Below are 26,390 nucleotides of genomic sequence, written 5' to 3'. Positions count from 1 at the left end.
GTTTTGCTGGGTGAACAAGATTCTGTAGCAGCATAAATATTTTGTGGCCAGCTGAGCCAAGAAATGTTGCAAACTTTTAGGTCCTCCGGTATCTGATTATCTGTTTTAAAAACAATTGGAGACTCTCTTTTAATGAATTTCATGTTTCATAATCTTTGTCAAACAACTCCATAATACCCGTTTTTCCCGCCATTTTTGGATTCTGGCTGCTAGGATCTACATTTCTTCCCTTTCGAGTTTGTGTTGGAAAATATGGCACCAACAATCCCTTGGTACTGAACATGCCTGAGTACTTCGATTTTTCTATGCAGTTGTGGTCTGTGCAGAATCGGCAGACTTTGAAATCCTCATTCCCCGCAGCCCATGTCGCTTTGCCACTTGTGCGTTCCCTGCAGCCAAGATCCCACTCACTTCAATCCAAGCAAGTCTTTCCCAACTGTCAGTTATCTTACTCACATTTGCTGTCAAAAACTTTTGTTAAGCCTTCATCGGCATTGCTTCGCCCGATGTCTGTGTGTGCATGAGTCCGATTCTAAGAATCATCCGTTGATCTCAATGTCATCCCACAATTTTTGACAAAATCTTTCCACCAATTTTTCTGCCTCAATTCTCGTTGCCAATTCTATCTCCTTTCCTGTTATATTTCTTTGTTGTGGCGGAGAGGAAAGATATGGAGGTGCTCGTACTCTGGATTCTTGTAAAACATGGTGTTATGGGCCAGGGTTTAGAGAACCCCAAAGTGTATCATGGAATTCACCTGACCCACAACTTTTAATAGATTGTGCTATGGGGAGCACATGGCCCACTCTACAGCAGAAATGGAAAAGTATTTTTTAAAGCAAAACCATGTTTATTCTATGAACTCAAGTTAACCTTTTTAAAACGTACAGTGAACATCTTAGCAACCATCAATTCAAATACAACCCCCAAAGAATACAACACAAAGTAATCCTTTAAGCTTTCCTTTTAACATCCATAAGACTTTTAAAAAACCCTTTAAAACACAAAGATCAGGTTTAAATTCACTATTGAGAGCAGTTATTAGTTATAAATCACCAAAGGATCGATTTACAGTCTTTAGATTACAGAGAGAGAGAGACTAATACACCTTGGCTTTTCACAGTAACTTCATTGAAGCCTACTCGTGACAATAAGCGATTTTCATTTCATTTTCTAGCTGTGACTGCAGCTGTCCAGCTCTGAAAATGAAACTAAAATACAGCCTGCAGCAAACTGCCTAAAACGAAAGCAAAAAGCTGACAGACAGCCCAGCTCCACCCACACTCTGACATCATTGATAAACCCCATTTCTTAAAGGTACTCTCACATGACGATGGTGAGAGGTTTATTAAGGGTGTTGCTCATACAATCATGATGATCTACTCAAAGCCCACGCAAACACTTTGCTGTCGTCACTACATATAAAAGACCAAGAACCAGCAAAAAATGTATTCCCAGATACATAGCACAAACATTAGATATAGTTTTTGTGACTTGAGCAACATTTGTTAAATAATCCCCAGTGTGCTAAGAATTACGCTGACAACCAATTTATGATCATCGGTGGGGCTCAGTGTGGTGCATCTCTATGTACTGGAAGCCAAATATTAGGGTCCTGTTTTTTAAATTTATTTTTTGCAGGATGTGACTTCGCTGGCTAGGCCAGTATTTTTTGCCCATCCCTATTTGCCCGTGAGAAGGTGGGGGCGAGCTACCACTTTGAACTGCTGAGGTCCGTGGTGTAGGTTCACCTACTGTGCTATTGGGGCGAGAGTTCCAGGAATTTGACCCAGCGACAGTGAAAGAATGGTGATATATTTCCAAGTCAGGATGGCGAGTGATTTGGAGGGGAACATCCAGGGGATGGTGTTCCCATGCATCTGCTGCCAATGTCCTTCTAGATGGTAGTGGTGATGGATTTGGAATGTGCTACCTAAGGAGCCTTGGTGAGTTCCTGCAGTGCATCTTGTAGATGGTACACACTGCTGTCACTGTGCGTCGGTGGTGGAGGGATTAAATGCTTGTGAAAGCAGTAATAAACATGCGGGCTGCTTTGTCTGGTGCTGTCGAGTTTCTTGAATGTTCTTGGAGTTGCACTCATCCAGGCAAATGGGGAGTATTCCATCATGCAAGTGTTTGGTGAGTTCCTTTGTGAAGTTCAGAGGACTAAACACAACATGGGCATAACAACAAATACAGTAAGGTCCCAATAAATCTAATCCCAGGGTATCTGTACAAATTCTTATTGGTGATAGTTGAGGAGGTCCATTCCATTCCTACAACCTTGTGTATCTCCCAAGTGCTGTCTACATCAAAAACAACAGATTCAAATGCCAAATGAAAACATGGTAAATCAGTACATGTGGAAAGTGTCGTTATTCAATTAGTTCGCACCTTCCAATGAACTGACCTTATAAAAGACCGGAGCTTTGCATTGACAAATGTCGAGGGTTAACTCTGGGGAAAGTGTCTCTAATCTTGTATATGCTTGGCATGCTGTCTTTGGACGCGTGCAATGCAGTCCCCATCGTTAATGGCACATGTTTTTGTCGGTTTCATGCTGCCATGCAAAATTCTGGCGTTTCTCTCTGGCCTTTTTTCTCCTTTGGTTCGGGAGACATTGGTGGGAAAAACACACAGGCACTTATTATAGGTTTAGCCATGTTTGCAGTATTTGAATGTCCTTTTCACTCTGAGATCCTGATGTCGAACAAAGACTGCTCAGCGCTCCATGGTTTTTGGCTCTTTTATGGTCGAACTGGAGTGTCAGCACAGTTATATGACAAGTTACGATGAATTCAGCCAATCCAGGGTTGCAGTGCGGAATTTTGGCTTATTACAGGCAGCATTCTCTGGGATTTCCTATTCTGCTATAGGGACTGGTTGACAACTTTGATGTGACCAGAATTTTGTGTTGTCTGTGTTTCAGTCATCGTGGCGCACAGGGTGTGATATCAGCAGACACATGGTATGAAATTTGGGGCAGAAAAATATGAAGTGCTGCATTTTGGTAGGGAGAATGAATGGATGCGATAATGGCATTATTTTGATAGAGGGTGTAAGAGCAGAGTGACCTAGAGGTCTTCATATTTTTGAAATTGAGAGGAGAATTTCAAGACTTTTAAAAAGAAGCGTACGGTATCCTCCCCTTTATAATAGAGACATGGGTGGAATTTTCCATTCCTTCCAGCAGTGGATATCATAGTGGATGCGGGCACTTAATTCTTGTGGGGGTAAAAATCTGTTTTTTGACAGGATGGATGGTTGTGTTTTCGTTCTCCTGGCTTTAAGATGGGTGAGGTGATTCGACCTTCCCAAACATCAATGTTGGGAACCCAGTTGGCATGCATTAGCACCTCATGCATACTAATGAAAAGGCTGATGGAATAAAGTTTGCACTCAAAATGAGTTCCCTACCAGTGAGAATTTAGAGCATGAAGTTTTACCATTGTATACTAGTGTGCACCTGTCGAGATTCACCCCTTCTGACACTTGAGGCCCATAGATGTTGGTTTCTTCTTGGAGACCTCCCATAACCACTCATTATTGAATGCAATTAGCACATGCTGTGCCAATTCTGGACAAGGGAGGTAGCCAAAGGCTGGACGTTTGAGGGGCTGGGGGTGGTTTGTACCAGCGGTGATGCCGAGTGAGTGTCAGGAGAGTCTCTTCGTGGGCAGGGTCGGTGTTGACAGTGTGGTCCTCACGGGAGAACGCCGGATATTTGTGATGAGAAGCAATAGTCGCAGTCAGAGTTGGGAGTGGAATACGGTACGGTGGCACATCCTGGATGAGTGGTAAGTGAAAGTCTTATTTTGTGGATCACTGAAGTATACACTTCAGTAATGGAGAGGGATAGGTGTGTGCAACAGGGCAAGGTTTACAATTGGGGGAAGGGTACATACGATGCTGTCAGACAAGAACTGAAGTGCGTAAGTTGGGAACATAGACTGTCAGGGAAGGACACAAGTGAATTGTGAAACTTGTTCAAGGAATAGGTACTACGTGTCCTTGATATGTATGTCCCTGTCAGGCAGGGAAGAGATGATCGAGTGAGGGACCATGGTTGACAAGAGAGGTTGAATGTCTTGTTAAGAGGAAGGAGACTTATGTAAGGCTGAGGAAACGAGATTCAGACAGGGCGCTGGAGGGATACAAGATAGCCAGGAGGGAACTGAAGAAAGGGATTAGGAGAGCTAATAGAGGGCATGAAAAATGTTTGGCGGGTAGGATCAAGGAAAACCCCAAGGCCTTTTACACATATGTGAGAAATATGAGAATGACTCGAGTGAAGGTAGGTCCGATCAAGGACAGTAGTGGGAGATTGTGTATTGAGTCTGAAGAGATAGGAGAGGTCTTGAACGAGTACTTTTCTTCAGTATTTACAAATGAGAAGGGGCATATTGTTGGAGAGGACAGTGTGAAACAAACTGGTAAGCTCGAGGAGATACTTGTTAGGAAGGAAGATGTGTTGGGCAAGTTCCTTGAAAAACTTGAGGATAGACCAGTCCCCCTGACGGGATATATCCAAGGATTCTATGGGAAGCAAGAAATTACATTGCAGAGCTGTTGGCAATGATCTTTTCGTCCTCATTGTCAACAGGGGTGGTACCACGGGATTGGAGAGTGGCGAATGTCGTGCCCCTGTTCAAAAAAGGGAATAGGGATAACCTTGGGAATTACAGGCCAGTTCGTCTTACTTCGGTGGTAGGCAAAGTAATGGAAAGGGTACTGAGGGATAGGATTTCTGAGCATCTGGAAAGACACTGCTTGATTAGGGATAGTCAGCACAGATTTGTGAGGGGTAGCGATTGCCTTACAAGTCATATTGAATTCTTGGAGGAGGTGACCAAGCATGTGGATGAAGGTAAAGCAGTGGATATAGTGTACATGGATTTTAATAAGGCATTTGATAAGGTTCCCCATGGTAGGCTTATGCAGAAAGTAAGGAGGCATGGGATAGTGGATTTGGCCAGTTGGATAACGAACTGGCTAACCAATAGAAGTCAGAGAGGTGGTGGATGGGAAATATTCAGCCTGGAGCCCAGTTGCCAGTGGCGTACCACAGGGATCAGTTCTGGGTCCTCTGCTGTTTGTTATTTTCATTAATGACTTGGATGAGGGAGTTGAATGGTGGGTCAGTAAATTTGCAGACGATACGAAGATTGGTGGAGTTGTGGATAGTGAGGAGTGCTGTTGTCGGCTGCAAAGAGACATAGATAGGATGCAGAGCTGGGGAAGTGGCAGATGGAGTTTATCCCTGAAAAGTGTGAGGTTGCCCATTTTGGAAGGACAAATATGAATGCGGAATACAGAGTTAACGGTAGGGTTCTTGGCAATGTGGAGGAGCAGAGAGATTTTGGGGTCTATTTCATAGATCTTTGGAAGTTGCCACTCAAGTGGATAGAGCTGTGAAGAAGGCCTATGGTGTGCTAGCGTTCATTAGCAGAGGGATTGAATTTAAGAGCCGTGAGGTGATGATGCAGCTGTACAAAACCTTGGTCAGGCCACATTTGGAATACTGTGTGCAGTTCTGGTCGCCTCATTTTAGGAAGGATGTGGAAACTTTGGAAAAGGTGCAAAGGAGATTTACCAGGATGTTGCCTGGAATGGACAGTAGGTCTTACGAGGAAAGGTTAAGGGTGCTAGGCCTTTTCTCATTAGAACGGGGAAGGATGAGGGGCGACTTGATAGAGGTTTAGAAGATGATCAGGGGAATAGATAGAGTAGACAGTCAGAGACTTTTTCCCCGGGTAGAACAAACCATTACAAGGGGACATAAATTTAAGGTGAATGGTGGAAGATATAGGGGGGATGTCAGAGGTAGGTTCTTTACCCAGAGAGTAGTGGGGGCATGGAATGCACTGCCTGTGGAAGTAGTTGAGTTAGAAACATTAGGGACCTTCAAGCGGCTATTGGATAGGTACATGGTTTACGGTAGAATGATGAAAATTAAATGAAATGAAAATCGCTTATTGTCACGAGTAGGCTTCAATGAAGTTACTGTGAAAAGCCCCTAGTCGCCACATTCCAGCGCCTGTTCGGGGAGGCTGGTACGGGAATTGAACCCGCGCTGCTAGCCTGTCTTGATCTGCATTAAAAGCCAGCGATTTAGCCCAGTGTGCTAAACCAGCCGGGTGTAGGTTAATTTGTTCTTAATCTAGGACAAAGGTTCGGCACAACATATGCAGCTGACCTATGATCACCAAAAATAGATTATGCAGATCTGTGTAAGATACCCTGGCTGCTTGCCTAACTTGTGCATCTTTTGAGTCACTCTGAGATCCTCAAGGGTTCAGGGTTGGCTAATTGGTGATAAGGCCACCCCCAAAAGACATGGCTAATGATTCTTGTTTGGTCGCAAGAGTGCTGCAGAGGAGAGGTACAATGTGGCTCATTCTGCAACATGCTACTTGTTTGAGCAGATCATTGGCATATTGAAGATGCGTTTCTGATGTCTTGCCTAGTCAGGTGGCACTTTCCAATACCCTTCCCAGAGGGTGTCTCATTACTATGGTTTTCTGTGCTCCTCACAACCTGGTGATCCAAAGGGAAACGAGTTGCCAGATGGAGGAGCTGCACATCTCCTCTGATGAGGAAGACAATCGACGTTGAAAAGGATGAGTTTGATGAATACTTGACAGGACAGATACACACATATTTGAAATTTAACTTTAATTACAAGTACATCTTAATGTGCTACAATGGTTTCATTAACACACAAAGTTCTTGTTAAGAACACATTGGCTGGGATTCTCCAACCCCGCGCTGGGTCGGAGAATCACCGTGGGGGCGCGTGAATTGCATGCCGCCGCTCCAACACTGGCTCGCTGATTCCTCGGTGCCGATTTCCGGGTGCCCGTGGGATTGCTGCTGTGCCAGTCGGGGGCCGTTGAAAGCGCCCCCCCCTCCCCCACACGCCCAGCGATTCTCTGGGTCTAGACAGATCAAGTGCCCGTCGAGTTTGGCTGAGTCCCACTGGCGGGGTTACGTATGGGCCCCCCGGCGGGAACTCTGAGTTCTGTCACGGTGGTCAAACTGAAGGGGGGGGGGGGGGGGGGGGGGAATATGACCCTGGGAGGGGTGCTCCACGTGGCCTGGCCCGTGGTTGGGGCCTTCCGATCAGCGGGCAGGCTAGTTCCGTGGGGGCCTATGCTCCTCTGCACCAGGCCCTTGTAGGGCTCCGCCATATTGCCCAGGGTCCGGCGCGGAGATGGGAACCCACGCGCATACGCAAATTCGCATTGGCTGTGGCATGCATGCGCGGACTCGTGCCGGCCCTGGCGCGCATGCACAGACTTGCCATGGCCCGCCGGCTTTCGGGCACCTGAGCTGCGGACACCACTCCGGTGCCATACTAGCCGCCCAGGGAGGGGTGGATAGCTGCCAGTTGAGGCCCATTGACGCCAGAATGGCTCGCGCATTTTTCACCCTGGTGTCAGAGCTTGGCCGCAGGATTTGAGAATCCCGGCCAAGGTCTCTGTGGTCAAATACACACTCTGCTGGGAACCCAAGTTAGTGTCTACGGTTTCCTCTGTAGAATCCCACCCAGATGATTGCCACACGAAAGTTTCCAAACTCCACTCCCAAAAACACACTTTAAAATCTTCTCTCATAATCATGTTTTCCAGGTTTTACAAATGACATTTTAAAACAAAACTTCAACTCCACTTTTAACTGCGAATCCGGTCCAGGAGTTTACACCATTCCTTTAGGATTTATTTGTCTTCACCAGCTTCTAAACAAGCTCTGAGATCCAGCCACTGACTTCCATACTTATTTTAACTTCCATTCCATGACTGTAGTAACAGCTCTCAGATCTGAAAATCGCTTTGGATGTCTTTCTGGTGTCTCTGCCTTCCCCTCAACTCTGTCTTTACTGAATGGATCTCTGTTCTAGTTCAGTCTTTCTGGAAACTTAACTTAATTTCTCTGGTTTCCTTAACAAGCTTCATTGTTTGGTTTTTCTTGTAGCAAAAGAGAGAGGTGTTCATCCTTTAGCCTTCTAAGCCAACTGCCTCTATTACAACTGAAAGCAGCCTTCTCGTGCTTTACATATCTCCAACTGCTCTCAAATTACCTAAACTAAAACTGAAACAATTTTTACTGTACGAGGACCTCTAGACCACATGCTTCTGTTTTTAAAATTTTAAAAAATTTTGTACACCATAGCCCTCTCTAAGCACAATAGAAACCCAGTTGGAACTGTAATTAATACCACACATACACAACACCTTTGTCCAGCATGAATCTAACTATAGATTTTACCCTACCTGGCACAGAAACAGTAAATTAAACACATCTAAAACTATACCTTATGTTTACCAATACAAATATATAAATCCTTTAAAACTACCTTGTTTTTCTAACGCATCACCCCCCCCCCCCCCCCCCCCCCCCCCCCCAACCCACTCCTGTCTGGGATTGCTACCTGATGCTGTGGGTGATCTTGTTCTGCAGAAAGATAGATGGACAGGCTGCAAGCAGAACAGCTGCCAAAGCAAATATCATGCATGTCTTTTGTGTGTGTAGCTGAAGCTATGTAACAGCTGAAGTCATGACTTGCATAGGATGTGACCAGAGAGGAATATGTAAAGGTGTGTATGAGAGCATCAGTGATGTCCCTTGTGCTGGTTGTGTGAGAGATCTCTGTGAACTGTAACCATCTGAATGCCTGATGGCATTATAAGAGTGAGGAGAAGGTTAACTTACCCTAGTGGATGTAATTAATAATCCACTTCCTGCCTTGGAGTGTGGTCCCATTCTGGGAGGATTTTGGTGGTGAGATTGCAGGACCCCTGGCTCCCATCATGGAGGTGGAGGACCTCCTGCTGGTCCTCGACTGCAAGGCGGTGTTGCCTGACACTTTTCACAAAACTTTGAGGCACAATAATTGTCTGGCTCCATCACACCCTGGGCTACAGAGTGAATGCGTGGGCGAGTGCCTTTTAACTATAGTGCCCGGAATTGTGACATAACAGCAAGGTGGACAAATCGCAGTCTGCCCCAGCACTCAATATGTTGTTCATTTCTGAATACGTAATGAGCGAAAAGCAGACTACTTGACTCGGCAAACCAGCTTGCCAGCCAGTGGGAGCTGGGCCACCTTTCCCATCTGCCGCTGCACTTAGCCTCCAGAGTGGAAAATTCTGCTGGTAAGAGTGAAAAAGCAAAGTTATGCTAAACCTTGGTTAGGCTCCTGCAGGAAAACTGTGGCTATTCCTTGGCATCATGCTTTAAGATGTCCAGGTCTGAGAGTGTGTCAGATGAGATTTACCAAGGATGAGCGGCTGGGGAAGTTGAGGCTGTTCTCCTTTTAAAGCAGAGAAGGAGAAATTTGGTAGATGTTCAAAATCTTGAAAGGTTTTGTGCTAGTAAATACGGAGAAACTCTTTTCAGCGGCACAGTGGTTATCACTGCTGCCTCACAGCGATAGGGATCAGGGTCAATTACGACCTTGGGTGAATGTGTGGAGTTTGCACATTCTCCATGTGTCTGCATGGGTTTTCTCCCATAGGCCAAAGATTTGCAGGTTAGGTGGATTGGCCATGCTAAAACTGCTCCTTTTAATGTCCAAATGTTTAGGGGGGGTTACGGGGATATGGCAGGGGAATGGGCCGAAGATTAGGGTGCTCTTTTGGAGGGTCAGTGTAGTGTCGATGGGCTGAATGGCCTTTTACACTGAAGGGATTCAGATTGGTTAGACTTAGACTGCCTTAGACCTGAACCTGCAGAGCTGAGGCGAGCCAGAGGAATGGAAAATCACGTGGAAACATTACTTTTTCTGCTCCTTCACCAGTTAGCGACTGAATCAGAACTTCGCCTAGATGTCTGCAGAAATCAGACCTTTGGCTAAATGGCGGCAAAATGCTTGCTCGGCCTCTTAATCAGAGCATGGTGTGTGGCATAAGGAGCTCTAGAACACAAACAACTTAAGGTTTTGGTGAGACCACATCTAGAGTACTGTGTACAGTTTCTGTCCCCTAATTTATGAAACTACATCATTGCATTAGTCAGTTCAGCGAAGGTTTGCTCGACTGATTCCTGGAATGAGGGGTTTATCCCATGAGGAAAAATTTAATTAGTTGGGACTGTATCCGTTGGCGTTTAGAAGAATGAGAGGCAATTTTATTGAAACATGTATGATCCTGAAGACACTTGATAGGGAGGATGTTTTCCCTTTTGTGGGAGAACTAGAGGACACAGTTTAAAAATAAGGGGTCTTGCATTAAAGACTGAGATGAGGAGAATTTGTTCTGAGGATTGTGAGTCTGTAGAATATGCTTCCCCGCAGTGGTGGAGGCAGCGTTATTGAATATCCTTTAAGCTTATTTCAACATCTTGATTGACAAGGGAGTCAAAGGGTATCGCGATAGGTTAATCTTGAATGGCAGAGGTGGCCAGAAAGGCTGAAATATCTTCTGCTGCTCATATGTTCATATGCATGAGTCGATCTTTGCGATTTACAAAGAAGCAAGTCATGTAACTTGGCTAACAATACTTACCCAGAGGTTTTGAAAAGTAAGATGATGTCCCTTAGTGTCCAAAGATTAAGGTAGGGTTGTGGGGGTAGGATGCTCTTTCAGAGGGTTGATGCAAACTCGATGGGCCGATTGACCTCCTTCTTCACAGTATGGATTCTATGATGATATGTTCCATGGGGCATTCTTCACAGCAACTCCTTGACCAGAGTCCAATTGCCAACTAATATGCACCCGTTTCTCATGCAATCTAAATTGCTGTTACCTTTGGTATTCTTGCATCTATCTTGAGTTCGAGATGAAAAGCTTCAACAGCACGTATTTTTGTCAGCAATACTCAAATTTTCTACTACCAATCGTCTAAATTTATATTTGGTATAAAATAAATTTTATAAAAACACGTTATTCATGTTGAGAATCTGCTGAATATGACCCCGCAATACTATTGGTCTTAATATAAATGTTTGAAAAAGGAGCTCTGTGTCAACTTCAAAAAATATAGTAAGAAGTCTTACAACACCAGGTTGAAGTCCAACAGGTTTGTTTCAAACATGAGCTTTCGGAGCACTGCTCCTTCCTCGGGTGAATGGAGAGGTATGTTCCAGAAACATTTATATAGACAAATGTCAGAGATGCTGGACAATGCTTGGAATGCGAGCATTTGCGGGTAATCAAATCATTACAGATCCAGAGAGAGGGATAATCCCAGGTTAAAGAGGTGTTAATTGTCTCAAGGCAGGGCAGTTGGTAGGATTTTGCAAGTCCAGGCCAGATGGTGGGGGGTGAATGTAATGCGACATGAATCCAAGATCCCGGTTGAGACCGCACTCATGCATGCGGAACTTAGCTATAAGTTTTTTTTGCTCGGCAATTCTGCCTTGTCGCATGTTCTGAAGACCGCCTTGGAGAACGCTTACCTGGAGATCAGAGGCTGAATGCCCTTGACTGCTGAAGTGTTCACCGACTGGAAGGGAACATTCCTGCCTGGTGATTGTTGCACGATGCCCGTTCATTCATTGTCGCAGTGTCTGCATGTTCTCGCCAATGTACCACGCTTCGGGACATTCTTTCCTGCAGCATATGAGGTAGACTACATTGGTCGAGTCGCACGAGTATGTGTCGCGTACCTGGTAGGTGGTGTTTCCACGTGTAATGGTGGTATCCATGTCGATGACCTGGCATGTCTTGCAGAGATTGCCCTGGCGGAGAAACTACGACATCTTCTTTGCAGCCTTCAACACATCATCAATGAAGATGAACATCTTGCCAGGGTCATCCCCACACCCCCACTACTGGCCTTCAAACAAGCGCGCAACCTCAAACAAACCATTGTTTGCAGCAAATTACCCAGCCTTCAGAACAGCGACCATGACACCACACAACCCTGCCAGGGCAATCTCTGCAAGACATGCCAGATCATCGACATGGATACCACCATTACACGTGGAAACACTACCTACCAGGTACGCGGCACAGACTAGTGCGACTCGACCAATGTAGTCTACCTCATACGCTGCAGGAAAGGATGTCCCGAAGCGTGGTACATTGGCGAGACCATGCAGACACTGCGACAACGAATGAAAGGGCATCGTGCGACAATCACCAGGCAGGAATGTTCCCTTCCAGTCAGGGAACACTTCAGCAGTCAAGGGCATTCAGCCTCTGATCTCCGGGTAAGCGTTCTCCAAGGCGGTCTTCAGGACACGCGACAACGCAGAATTGCCGAGCAAAAACTTATAGCTGAGTTCCGCACGCATGAGTGTGGCCTCAACCGGGATCTTGGATTCATGTCGCATTACATTCACCCCCCACCATCCCGCCTGGACTTGCAAAATCCTACCAGCTGTCCTGGTTTGAGCCAATTCACACCTCTTTAACCTGGGGTTACCACTATCTCTGGATCTGTAATGATTTGATTACCCGCAAATGTTCACATTCCAAGCATTGTCTGGCATCTCTGACTTTGTCTATATAAATGTTTCTGGAACATACCTCTCCATTCACCTGAGGAAGGAGCAGTGCTCCGAAAGCTTGTGTTTGAAACAAACCTATTAGACTTTAACCTGGTGTTGTAAGACTTCTTACTGTGCTCACCCCAGTCCGAAGCCGGCATCTCCACATCAAAAAATATACTTCAGTTGTGTCACTGACCTCCAGTTCTGAAAATATTCAAGGCCATTATGTGTAACATGTTGAAATATTATTAATCAAACCAATATTGAATTATAAGGCTACCTAATTGTTGCTGTATGAATAATTTTAAGTTTTTCTAATTATTTTCATATCCTGGATGCCAAAATGGCAACGGTGCATAAATACTTATTTTTGTGTCTCTTAGATCGGAAAGGAGCACTTCGGCTTAAAGCCTGTCACTGACATCCTTCAGGAAATTCAGTACAAGGTAAGTTATGAATCATTTTTTTCTCTGGAATAAACCAAAACATATTTGCATCACTTCTAGCGACTCAACATCTGTATAACCTAAATAAGACAAAAGAAGATGACATAAACTGGCTTTACGTATGTTTGTATTCCTAGACCGAGAAAGTAAAGCAATATTTGGTGGTCTAAAAATAACACAAAAAGTGATTGACACATTAATTTTGCAAGTAAATCCAGCTTCACTAATGATTCACATTAGAAGGCCTGTCATGCACGTGCTGTATAGTGGCGTACCATAATTGTTCACATAGCTTAAATGAATGTCCAGGATACTAATATACATAATAATAAGCTCTCTTTTTCAGCCATCTGCTCCCCCACAGATCAGAAGATATGATCTGTTGTAAGCTCTATTCAAAATTTCACTGGCGATAGTGGTTCAGCTGCTATCACTTTATCTCTTCATCCATTGAATCCCTACAGTGCAGAAGGAAGCCATTTGGCCCATCAGGTTTGCACCGACCCTCCGAAAGAGCACCGTACCTAGGCCCATTCCCCTGTCCTATCCCTTAACCTCATAATCCTATGTAACCTGCTCCTCTTTGGACACAAAGGGGAAATTTCTAGCATGGCCAATCCATCTAACCTGCACATCTTTGGACTGTGGGATGAAACCGGAGCACCGCCAGGAAACCCATTGATGAGCCATCAATCGAACGCGAGACGAGTTGCTGTACAAAAGTTAGGCTTTAATAAGCTAGAAGTTAGCCCTGCAGTCGACTACAGTAAATGGACGACCGCCGGGCGTTCTGGGTATTTATACCTCGCTCTGAGGCGGGGTTAACTCAGCCTCTCGACCAATCGGGGAGCTGTCACATGACTGGTCTCCACCAATCGTTCGAGAGGCACATGGCTGACCAGGGCCAATGGTAAGCCAGTGTTCTGCACCAATGGCAGACAGCTATGCAAATCATACCACCACATTCACCCCTTGCGGAGAAAGAAGCCGGGGGGGGGGATCAACGAGAGCCGGGGGGGGGGGGGGGGAAGAACTGGTGGTATGATTAGCAGCCAGAGAAGGGAGAAAAAAAAAATTTGGCTTCCCACTGGCCCAGACAATTAACAATAGTACATATTGTCCATACAAGGTCCATGGAGTTGTTGAAAATTAAATAGACTCAATCAGCCTTTTCGTTGCCCGTGACGTCCTGGCAGACCGCTGCAGAGGAGTTGGTGACGCTGATTCAGCCGATGGTGGTGGTTCCGCTGATGTCCTGGAGTCCGGGAGTGATGGTCCTTGAACAGTCTCCGTCACCCGGTCTGCTGGTGGAGACACCATGGATGGGGAAGGGGTGGCCTGGGAGGGGCGCTGGGGGAAAAAAAACAGGGGTGGGTCTGTGGTGAAGGGGGGGGAGGGCCGCACGCCGGCGAGTGCCAGGTCCCGGAGGGAGACCGTGTCCTGCCGACCGTCTGGGTACTCCACGTACGCGGGTTAGCGTGGAGTAACTGGACTTGTTCCACCAACGGGTCGGACTTGTGCACCCGCACATGCTTCCGGAGCAAGATGGGTCCGGGGGCGGCCAGCCATGTCGGGAGAGGGGATCCGGAGGACGACTTTCTGGGGAAAACAAGGAGTCGTTCATGAGGTGTCTGATTTGTTGTGGTACAGAGGAGTCAGCGGATAGAATGTAGGGCATCGGGGATAACCTCTTGCCATCGGGAAATAGGGAGATCTCTGGACCGGAGGGCCAGTAGTATGGTCTTCCAGATGGTACCATTCTCCCGCTCGACCTGTCCGTTACCCCGAGGGTTATAGCTGGTCGTCCTGCTAGAGGCAATGCCCCTGTTGAGCAGGAATTGACGCAGGTCGTCGCTGATAAATGAGGACCCTCGATCGCTATGTATGTATGCGGGGTAGCCGAACAGGGAGAAGATGGAGAGGAGGGCCTTAATGACGGACGATGTGGTCATGTCGGGGCAGGGAATGGCGAAGGGGAAGCGGGAGTATTCGTCGATTACCGCCAGGAAGTAAATATTGCGGTTGCTAGAGGGAAGGGGCCCCTTGAAGTCAATGCTGAGACGTTCGAAGGGGCGGGATGCTTTGATCAGATGTGCGTGCTCGGGGCGGTGGAAGTGCGGTTTGCACTCTGCGCAGATGTGGCAGTCACGGGTTACTGTCCTGACTTCCTCGATGGAGAAAGGCAGGTTGCGGGCCTTAATGAAACGGTAGAAACGGGTCACCCCTGGATGGCAGAGGTCCGCGTGGAGGGAGCGGAGGCGGTGGCGCAGGTACCGCGGGACAGGGCATCAGGAGGCTCATTGAGCTTCCCAGGACGATACAAGATCTCATAGTTGTACGTGGACAACTCGATCCGCCACCGTAAGATCTTGTCATTCTTAATCTTGCCCCTTTGTGCATTATCAAACATGAAGGCCACTGACGGTCAGTGAGGAGGGTTAACTTCCTGCCGGCCAAATAGTGCCTCCAATGTCGCACAGCTTCGACTATGGCCTGGGCTTCCTTTTCCACAGAGGAGTGGCGGAGTTCGGAAGCCTGGAGGGTTCTGGAGAAGAAGGCCACGGGTCTGCCCGCTTGGTTCAGGGTGGCCGCCAGAGCTACTTCTGATGCGTCACTCTCGACCTGGAAGGGGAGGGACTCGTCGATGGCGCACATCGTGGCCTTTGCGATGTTCGCTTTGATGCGGCTAAAGGCCTGGCAGTCCTCTGTCGACAGCGGGAAGGTCGTGGTTTGAATGAGGGGACAGGCCTTGTCGGTGTAATTGGGAACGCATTGGGTGTAGTAAGGGTGTTGGGGAGAGGGAGTTCCATCAGGAGGCGCAAGTGTTCGGGGTCGGGGCCTATCACTCCGTTACGCACTACGTAGCCGAAGATGGCTAGACGGTCGGTGCTAAACACGCACTTATCCTTATTGTAAGTGAGGTTAAGGAGTTTTGCGGTTTGGAGGAATTTTCGGAGGTTGGTGTCATGGTCCTGCTGGTCGTGGCCGCAGATGGTGACATTACCGAGATACGGGAAGGTAGCCCGTAATCCATACTTGTCGACCATTTGGTCCATCTCCCGTTGGAAGACCGAGACCCCATTTGTGACACCGAATGGAACCCTAAGGAAGTGGTAGAGGCGCCCATCAGCCTCGAACGCGGTGTACTTATGGTCACTCGCGCGGATGGGGAACTAGTGATAAGCGGACTTAAGGTCCACAGTGGAGAAGACTTTGTATTTCGTGATATCGTTTACCATGGCGGAAATACAGGGGAGAGGATTTGCGTCCAGTTGCGTAAACCGGTTGATGGTCTGGCTATAGTCGATGACCATCCGGATTTTCTCCCCAGTCTGGACCACCAGCACTTGGGCTCGCCAGGGACTGTTGCTGGCCTCGATGACCCCTTCCTTCAGCAACCTCTAGACCTCGGACCTGATGAGGGTCCGGTCCTGGGCTCTGCTCCGTGTCGCGACGGGTTTGCAATCGGGGGTGAGATTAGCAAACCAGGAGGGGGGGGTCCACTTTGAGGGATGCGAGGCTGCAGACAGTGAGGGGGGTATAGGGCCGCCGAATTGGAAGGTCAAGCTCTGCAGGTTGCACTGGAAGTCCAGTCCTAGGAGTGCCGGTGCGCAAAGGTCAGGGAGGACAAGGAGTTTGTAATTTTAAAAAACCTTCCATTGGACCGTGAGGTCCGCGATGCAGCAGCCGGTGATGCGGACGGAGTGCGAACCTGAGGCTAACCCGATTTTGTGTTTTACAGGATGGACAGGGAGCGCGCAGCGTCTTACCGTGTCAGGGTGAACAAAGCTTTCCGTGCTCCCGGAGTCCAGCAGGCAGCCCGTCTCGTGGCCGTTGAGGTGGATCAGCGTCGTTGTTTTGGCGAGCGTGCGTGGCCGTGACTGGTCGAGTTGAATGGCCGCGAGCCGTGGAGAAGAACCATCGGCGTAGTCGTCGTCGGCCGAATAGTTGCTGGCAGAACCTTGTGTGCCAGTCCAGGATGGTGGTGCTCAGGATCCGCACGTGGAGTCGGGGTCCCAAGATGGCGGCGCCCAGGACCCGCACGTGGAGTCGGGGCCCCAGGATGGTGGCACCCTGGACCCGCACATGGAGTCGGCGCCCCAAGATGGCGGCGCCCAGGACCCGCACGTGGCGTCCGGGGCCCAAGATGGCGGCGCCCGCGGGACCTTCGTGCTTGGTGGGGGCGGGGTTAGCGGTGCCGGCGGGCCGATCGGAGCGGCTGAGAGCGGGGGCAGAGAGACACGCAGGGGCCCGGGGGCGGGGGGGGGGGAGAGATTTGCGCGGTGCACTGGAAGGGCCCGGAAGGGCCAGGATGAGAGGGGGAGGCGCACAGGGGCCCGGGGCCGGGGGGGAGAGATTGGCACGGTGCGCTGGAAGGGCCCGGAAAGGCCTGGAGGGAGGATCCCCGGTCGCTGCGCGGTACAGAGCGACCGATTTGGCCTGAGGTGGGTCGGGAGCGGCGGATGGCGGTGGGGAAGCGTGCCAGGAGGCCCAGGGTGCTGCAGCGCGGCTGGGGACATAGGCGCGGGCATTTAAATGGGCGACCTCCAGGGAGGTGGAGAGAGTCCGTGCCTTAGTTAGGCTGAGGTCGTCTTTCTCCAGCATCCGCTGGCGGATAGCGGCAGACTGCATCCCAGCCACGTAAGCATCTCTAATCAGAAGTTCCATGTGCTCCGTGGCTGAAACTTGGAGGCAGGAGCAATTCCTCCCCAGGACAGCGAGGGCCTGGTAAAAATCATCTAATGACTCACCGGAGAGCTGTTGTCTGGTAGCCAGCAGATGTCGGGCGAATACTCTGTCCATTCAGCTTAACCATGGCCGCATCGTAATCTTTTTCCTCCGCAATCATCGCGTACCCACGCTGGAGTGGAGGATGTGAAGCTTCTGTGCCATGGTGGGGGGGCTGTTTGCGGACGCCAGGTATCCATCGAGACATGCCAGCCAATGTTTAAAGATTTCTGAAGCGTTCTGAGTTTGCGGGCTGATGCGGAGGCATTCGGGCTTGATCCGGAGCTCCATCTTCAAAATTCTAGTTTATTAAATTGATGAGCCATCAATCGAACGCGAGACGAGTTGCTGTACAAAAGTTAGGCTTTAATAAGCTAGAAGTTAGCCCTGCGGTCGACTATAGTAAGTGGACGACCGCTGGGCGTTCTGGGTATTTATACCTCGCTCTGAGGCGGGGTTAACTCAGCCTCTCGACCAATCGGGGAGCTGTCACATGACTGGTCTCCACCAATCGGTCGAGAGGCACATGACCGACCAGGGCCAATGGTAAGCCAGTGTTCTGCACCAATGGCAGACCACTGCCAGTGTTCTGCACCCATGGCAGACAGCTATGCAAATCATACCACCACACCCATGCAGACACTGAGAAAATGCAAACTCCACGCAAGACAGTCACCCAAGGCTGGAATTGAACCCAGATATCTGGTGCTGTGAGGCATCAGTGCGAACCACTGTGCCTTCGTGCCACCCTACAGATTGAGTTCAAATCCTACCCCAGGGCTTGATTATAAAAGTCATGGCTGACGTTCCAGCAGAGTACTGAGGGAGTACAACATTTTCAGAGGTGCCATCTTTCAGATAAGATGTTGAGGCCCCATCTGCCCTCGGGTGGATATCAAAAAATCCCATGGCACTATTTTGAATAAGAGCAGGGGAGTAATTTCTGGTATCCTGGCCAATATGTATCCTTCAATAACTTAAAAAAAACCCCTCAAATTATCTGGTCATTATCACATTGTTGTTGCGGAGCTTGCTAGATGCTGCTGCGTCTCTGATATTGCAACGGTGAATACGCTTTAGAAATGCTTCAGTAGTCCTTTGGGACATCTGGTGGTTGTGAGAAGTGTTCATATGAATGCAAGTCTTTCTGATATTTTATATAACTTCCATAATCTCAGGATATTCCAAAGTGCATCGCAGCTAACAAGTACCCTTGAGGTGCAGTTACTGTCTCAATACAGGAAATATAGCGGCCAGATTTGCACACAGCAGAGTGTAGCAAACAGCAATGTGATATTCACCAGCTATTCCTTTTTTTTCTATTTTAATGTTGCTTGAGGGATAAATGTTAGCCAGAATTTCCCAGTTCTTATTTGAATGAGCGTCATGGGACCTTTTTATTAACAAGAGCTGTAGAAGTTAACAATGGTCTCCTGGGACACATTCTCCAAATATGTCTTTAAATAAACTGGGTGCAGAAAGTTAGCAGAGCATGAAAGTATTGTGCTTGTTGTATGGGAGATGCGCATTAACCTGATTGTGCTACTGATTAATGACCAACTGGACTTGTGGAAACACTAGTTGTTTGGAATTACCTTTGACCGCATGGAATCATAGCAGGAGATACTGGCTGCAGGGATTCCTATAAATCAGAAGAATTCGAATGCCTGTCATTACACTGTTATTTTCCAGGGTACAAATTATTTAAGGTGTTTACCAAATAAACAAAACATCACTGGGTCAATCTGTATGTAGGTTGCCTGATATTCCCTGCGCTAATTTAGAAAGAGGTGTAGAAGTTGAGGACTATTAACCCAGCAAAGCTATATTTTGATTGAGATTATCTTCAGGTTAGCTTGTTCTGTCACTTTCTTCTTGATGAGCCTTGGACTGAGCTTACCTTTTTCTGGTAGCTGTGCCTGGGGTTTTAAACAGCTTAAGGACAGGGAACAGTTTGACTGTGATGTATTTCTTTCTTTCTTTCTCCTCCAACACAATGTGATATTAGAGCACTGAATGTTACATTCATTACGCTATTTTGTTTGCAATAATCTCAATTCCAGCTGTTCAGCTTTAAGATGTTGCTTACATACGATTAAGTGATGTGACAATAGCAGACAAGACCCTCTGATCTGTTCAGCCTGTCCTTCACAAGTAACACTTATCATTAAAAGCTATGTACTCTCCTGGGAGAAGCAAGTAAATGGATAAATACTGGGCCAATTAGGAAAATGTCCTCCGGAAAAGGTCTTCAAAAGATGAAGAATTTAATATTGATTTTATATGAAAGAATAAGATGTGCAGTGGTAAAAGGTCAATTGGAAAAAGTGCACTATTCAAGCCCAGTGGGAAGCTGGCAGAATTTAAATTCTGCCAATTTTACATCCTTCACTCGTTTGAACTGTATTGAAGAGAATAATCCCTCTGGTTAAAACACAGGGCCGATTGAACGTTTAATCATAGCACATGTCACAACAAAGCTTTTACCTTGATCTCCGCAAATGTATATTTGCCAGCAATGCCATTGGGTAGCAATTAGTTTAATTTTCCATCCTCTTGCTATAGTCCTGTGATCTTTCTTATTGTGAGGAAAAAAATACACTAAATGTGAGTGACAGTAAATTGTAAGCAGTGACATTCCTAATTAGACTATCATATGTGATTCCAATAGGGTGCAAGTGGGTGCACTCCAGCATTCAATTGACACTGTCCAGAAAGGAAGAACACAGGTGAAAATTGACTGGAAAAAGTACACTGTTATCAGAATTAGGCAACAGTACAAAAATGTATGAGTGAAGTTAAATTGTGAAAATGATATATTTCAATGGGCAGAATTTAATGAAGATCCTGGGAATGGGAAACTTGGCAGGTGGGGAGAAACTCTTAATCACAGTGCTGGGTTCAAAATGAAAAATTAAATCAGTGGTGTGGCAGCCCTCGCACCATCCCAAGGTGGATTCCTATCTGTACTACATTTGAAATGAAAGCATTATATTTAAGTTCTACCTTCACGATTACGTCCACAGAGCATGGGAACCTCATGGCATCTGCTTCATGCTCATTTAATGGTGACGTGCACCACTCAGCTTTGTGCTGTTCTGCCTGAGGTGAGCGGTTGTCTTTGTTAATCCTTGTCGCGCAAAGGAGGGGAGAGGGAGAATGGCAGCTTTGTGGAAGCCTGGGATTGGCAAGGTCGAGTTGGGGGATGGGGATTTTGGGTGCGGATATGGAGGAATTCAAGACTGCTTTGAGTCTGTTCAAGTTAATGGGTGTCAGGCTGTTGGGATGTGTGCAGTGCGAAGCTGCCTTGAGTATGGGGCAGTCAGTGAAGATGAACAAAATGAGGGGCCTGAAGTGTGGGGTCAGTACTGTTCACATTTGGGTCATGTAGCTCAAACCTGGTGCTGGCTAACAGAGGGAACATTCACAGTCACCGGAGGGATTTCTTTTTGGTATGGGAAGCGGTACAAGCTGAGGTATTTGGAAGTCTTGTCGTGCAGCTCACAAGATTTAATGCAAACGGTAAAGATGATGCAGGGTGGTCTCTTATCAGTGGAGGAATCTTAATGGGGAGTGTGATAGGCTATGGGGTGTGATGACATGCACAAGTCCATGATGACAAAGTCCAGGGTGATGGAAGAAGCTGAAAGGGAAACAGTAGAAATGCGTGCAGTGATTTTGAGAGGTTCGAGGGTGTTGGGAACACAGTCGAAGGTGACGGTGAAGGGTGTATGGCCATGGGTTGCAAATAGCGTCACTCAAAATCCAACTGTTCATGTCCAAAAACTTGATTGCAGTTGCCAGATTGCAGGTTGAAGTGTGAGGATTCCCATGAAGGGTGGGTTGAATTTTTGGTGTGGACAATTGGAGTAGAAAATCAGCTACTGTTTGGATGAAACCCATGGCCTTTTCCGCACTGTTCACTTGTTGGAGCCACTGTTCCATTGCAAGGGCAACTTGATCTGCTCGGAATATCTACCAATCTCTGCCAGCCTCTACTACCCCTACCCACAGAGCTACTACCTCAGAGCCTGCATCCTTTGTATGCGGATCAATACTTTTCATTGTACCTCGGTATACGTGACATCGCAATCTCTACCACCTTGAATAGCAAGCATACATCTGTCAAATGCACTTGCTATAATGACTGTAGCTCAGGTTTTAAAATTTTTTTTAGAGTACCCAATTCACTTTTTTCAATTAAGGGGCAATTTAGCATGGCCAATCCACCTAGCCTGCACATCTTTGGGTTGTGGGGCCAAAACCACGCAAACACGGGGAGAATGTTCAAACTCCACACGGACAGTGACCCAGAGCCGGGATCGAACCTGAGACCTCAGCACCGTGAGGTAGCAGGTCTAACCCACTGTGCCACCGTGCTGCCCTCATAGCCCAGGATAATAACTGGTCAATGGGCGCGCCAAGTGGGCATGTCAAAAGTCGATCATGACTGAGATCTCGATGTATTCCATCGTTAGAGGCCCTTAACATAATGTGAAACATAATCTGGTACAATTTTCTTGACACTACATAGAGTATCTGCAGAGCCTGCATGTCCCTCTGTCCCATAAACTGGCAATGAACATTAAATGAAGACTGATCATAAACACACAACACCATAGTCGTCTATGCAGAGATATCGGGCATGATCCAACGAAAAAGTTTTGAAGTGTGGTAGTGAGTGGGAACAGCTGGGTGTTTCCCGACGGCCGTTCTGGTGAGGCCATCACCAGAATGATGCAACACGGGCTTCACGCTGGGAAAGACTGTCCTGCCAGCTGATTCACCTGGACCGCACTGGGCAGCTCCCTGCTAACGAGGGGGAGCAGCTCTTAAACCGATCCCGCAGAGCAAACCAGACAGCATGCAGCCATGTCACTGCGCAGACCAGCCCCATGATTCAGAGGTGCTGACCTGGCCAAACTGTTGGACAACGTGTTGGAGTCCAGACGGGATATCCTGTCTCTCTTCGCCCCCCTCCGCCGTCTAAGATAACACTTCTCGGTGGGCCCCCAAGGGGGTCGTAGGATTAGCCACAGGGCAGCCAGTGCCGCAAGGGAGGCAGTGGCATTGAGGGTCAGCGCAGGCGGTGTCACCAGGAGGACTGTCACCCATTAAGAAGCGAAACTACCTCCATTGGGCCACGCGAGTGAGATGGTATCGGCCTCCTGGCACTCCCACAGGATCTCCGTCTGATGGTGCCGGTCCATCTGGGGTGCCCCAGGCTCTCCAGATGACACCCGCCAGTGGCATCAAAGGCCACAACGCGTGGTGAGCAGCAGGCTTCCTCCATCTCTGATTTGCCTGCCAGGGACATACTCGGATGTAGTATCAGTGCACGGAAGACAAAGAAAATTGAGGATGACTGAGAGGGCACTGGGGGGGGGGGGGGGGGGGGGGGCAGCACCATCAGCTGAAGTTAGGATTGCTATTGTAAGCCATTAACAAAATGGGACATGTGAGACCTCTGTCACGAACTGTGGGCCGGCCTACACCACCAGCCCTTCAGGCATGGTGCTCCTGGGTTAGCTCACCCCCTCCCACATGCAGATGATGAGTATCAGCAGACAGACAGGAGTCGACTATGGTATAGATTGAGGAGCACCACTACCCAGCTCACAGCAGGTTATCATCACTCTCCTGCCTTGGAGATTGACCCGCTGACTGTACCAACACACTCCAAGCACCCTTGAGTGATATAACATAGACTCTGGGATGGTGGAGCAGGATGATTGGTAGGTGGGGAAGGAGAGGTGGATCATGTGGGGGGGGTCTAGTATAGATGGTGGGATGGGAAGAGGTGTTGAGATGGTGGACGAAGCCACATCCTACGAGAGGCGAGGATGAGGGTCTCCCTGTCCTTCTGGGCATGCCGGATCTGTGCCGCTGCCTGTCTCCCCTATCCTCCAGCCACTCCTGTGGGTCCTCGCTGCGCTCAACCCCCAGCCCTCCTGGTTCTGCTCCTCCTGTCCTCCTAGTCTAACTAGGTTGCATGTTCCTCCCCACCTCCAGCACATCACTCCGCTGATGTGCCAGGTTGTGAGTGGCACAGCAGACCATCACAAAAGTGGGTGACCCTCCGGGGATGCAGTGCACCATGAGAGCAGTCGAGGGTTCGGAACCACATTTTAAGCAGTCTCGAGCACTGATCATTGACAGCCCAGGTGGCCACACGGGGCCCATTAATCGGGTGTCCGCATTGGTCTCCAGCCTTGGTACTGGCGTCATTAGCCAGGACCTCAGTGGGTACATCTTATCCCCCAAGAGCCAAGCAATCATCCTGGGGTGTCCTTCGAAGGCGCCGGGGATCTCCGACTGCCCCAGGATGTAGCTGTCATGCACAGTCGCTGGGCAGCATGCATATACGTGCATAAACTTTGGGTGGTGGTCATACGTAAGCTGGATGTTCAGGGAGTGGAACCCCTTCCTGGTAATGAAGGGTGCCCCAGGGCACCCCCCCCACCCCCCCACGTGTTTCCCTGGGCTGTTGGTGCCCCTGGGCTGACTGCCCATTTTCCAAGATGTTTACTCAGTTCTTCCGATCCCCACAGCAGCAATTTTGCTCGCTTTGTGTTTTTAAATGGATGTGTTGGAAGGGCTCCCGTGTGACCGCTTGCTGGGGAGCCAGTTAGATCACGGGAAGCTGTTAGACAGGAGGTCCTTCCCGTTACTAGGATGGAGATTGGAATTAATTGATGATTCTTGGTTTCTCGGCATGCAGTAGCAGGATCCTGATATCACCAATGGGAGCGGGCCGGTTAGATTGGAAACCGATTGGTGCCTATCACGGTACCTGATTTTGGACTGGTGCAGACTTTATTCAAAGGCAGCTCCACGTGTCTGCACAGAATAATAAAAAGCACTAAGCTCCTTTTGCACTAGTTTTGAGGGCAGGGCCTATCTGGCAAATCAACAATCATCTGATGTACCGGCTTGAGCAGTTGGGTAGTGAGATGATGGGAGAGGGTCGATTTCAGCCCCTCAAATATTACTTGTGTGTAATTTGACTCCCTATCTTTTGGCTAAAAATTTGATCGTGAAGCCCGACATTTATACCAGTGTATACAGTATCATGCAGTATTTACATGTAACAGTGAATTTTGTAAACACATCTGGATCATCAAGCGCTGGCAAATTTTCCCTACCACAACACCTTGGTGTGAACTTGACATCATTAGCTTAATTGAAATCTCCCTGCTGATTGTGTTGTCTTTGGCATGCATCCACTGGGGTCTGAGGCTTTGGGGACTCTCTCCTACTTAGCATGTGCTGCTCAGGTTCAGAGAGCAACCTCCTTGGTCATGCCTGCTGGAGTCAATGGGGCCAGTGGCAGAGGAGAAGATGAGGCTGCTAGAGTATCCAGAGAGGAAGCCATGGGGGCAACTGGGCTCCTCCTCCGTCTGGGTGCACAATAACACCTCCTTGAGACCATGAGGAGAAAGAGGTACATGGAGGGAGGATCTTCCAATGGAAAACTGGCCATTTCACACAACTGCATGTGTTTTAAGTGCCTTCTGTCAACTCCTTCAATTTTCTATGACTCATGAATGTTCCCTCTTGACACAAGTGGAAGTGGCATCCATGTCTGGCTGTGCCATCGGGAACGGAAAGCCAATGATTCAAATTCTGCCTAACATGAGATTCAATGAGGAAAATGCCTTATGAACTTGGATTAACTTCCAATTATGAATCAGGAACTTTGTTGGAATGCCAGTTTAATTGGCTTGAAAAGAATAGGTCAAAATTTTGGAATGGTAGGCACGATCTACCGGCTGTTCACGCTGGTAGGATATTCCGGTCCCATGCCAGCGCACGGATTTCTCGGCGACGAGGGGTGCAGTCATTGGGAAATTCCATTGACGACAGTGGGATCGGTAAATCCTGCTGGCGGTCCACCTCCGCTGCTGAAAAACACGCAGCGGAATGGTCAGTAAATCCCGCCCGATATAAGGCTATCTATAATTTTCTTCACTTCGCTGTACTGTGCAATTATTCTTCATGGATATCAAGATTTTCTTCTTGCAATTCTTACAATAAAGATTATTATTATTATTATTATTGTTATTTTTGTTTTGTTTAGGGAAAATTGAAAACCATACCATGTTTCAATCCTAATACCCTCCTTCCTGGTAAGTATTTTCTCCTTCATCATATTCTTAGTGTCATTCGGGATATTACACAATTCAACAGGATATTTGCGTCTCTTTCACGTTTCTAATTTCATAATTTTTGTCAATGTTTTAGATCCACTCCTTCGAGATTACTGGGTATATGAAGGTTCTCTGACCATTCCTCCATGCTGTGAAAATGTGACCTGGATATTATTCCGATACCCTTTAACAATCTCTCAGCTGCAGGTACATAATGGACTTCATAAAGTTTGTCTCTGAACATGAAAAACTTTGAATGTCAGTTTTTAATGTCTTTCAAGTCAAGGTGACAGCCTTTGAATCCATACTGGCAGCAGAATCCTAATAAAAGGTCAAAGATGAAATGATAGTTGGCTTCTATCACAAATCGATCAACAGGAGTCTGGTAACCAACTCGATATGAGACAAAATGACTGCATGTATTTTCCACTTTGGTCTAGCTGTTAAATGCCATGGTTTGAAGTTGTTTAGTTAAAAAGAAAAGTTATTTAACCTGAACATTTTAAACACATAATTAGATATTTGAACTAAAAATACTCATACGACTATTATGTTGTCCAATTTTACCCAGGTTAATTTTATTATTAATTCAGCACAGTTTGCTTAACTATGTAATATTATGTAAATGCA

The 26,390-nt window shown here is 47.6% G+C and overlaps 1 protein-coding gene across 3 annotated transcripts in view; it reads left to right on the top strand.

The window, feature by feature from the left end:
* The window catches only part of ca8 (carbonic anhydrase VIII), a 107,705-nt gene that overhangs the window by 22,564 nt on the left and 58,751 nt on the right, over positions 1 to 26,390 (top strand). For all 3 annotated transcript variants that reach the window (XM_038809437.1, XM_038809436.1, XM_038809435.1), the window contains 3 exons: positions 12,820 to 12,882; positions 25,691 to 25,739; positions 25,855 to 25,967. In XM_038809437.1, the coding sequence (XP_038665365.1) occupies positions 12,820 to 12,882; positions 25,691 to 25,739; positions 25,855 to 25,967 (225 nt within the window). The remainder of the gene's footprint in view (positions 1 to 12,819; positions 12,883 to 25,690; positions 25,740 to 25,854; positions 25,968 to 26,390) is intronic.

The sequence above is a fragment of the Scyliorhinus canicula genome, chromosome 10, assembly GCF_902713615.1.
Source record: "Scyliorhinus canicula chromosome 10, sScyCan1.1, whole genome shotgun sequence".
NCBI lineage: Eukaryota > Metazoa > Chordata > Chondrichthyes > Carcharhiniformes > Scyliorhinidae > Scyliorhinus > Scyliorhinus canicula.
This window is presented reverse-complemented; position numbering and strand designations above follow the sequence as displayed.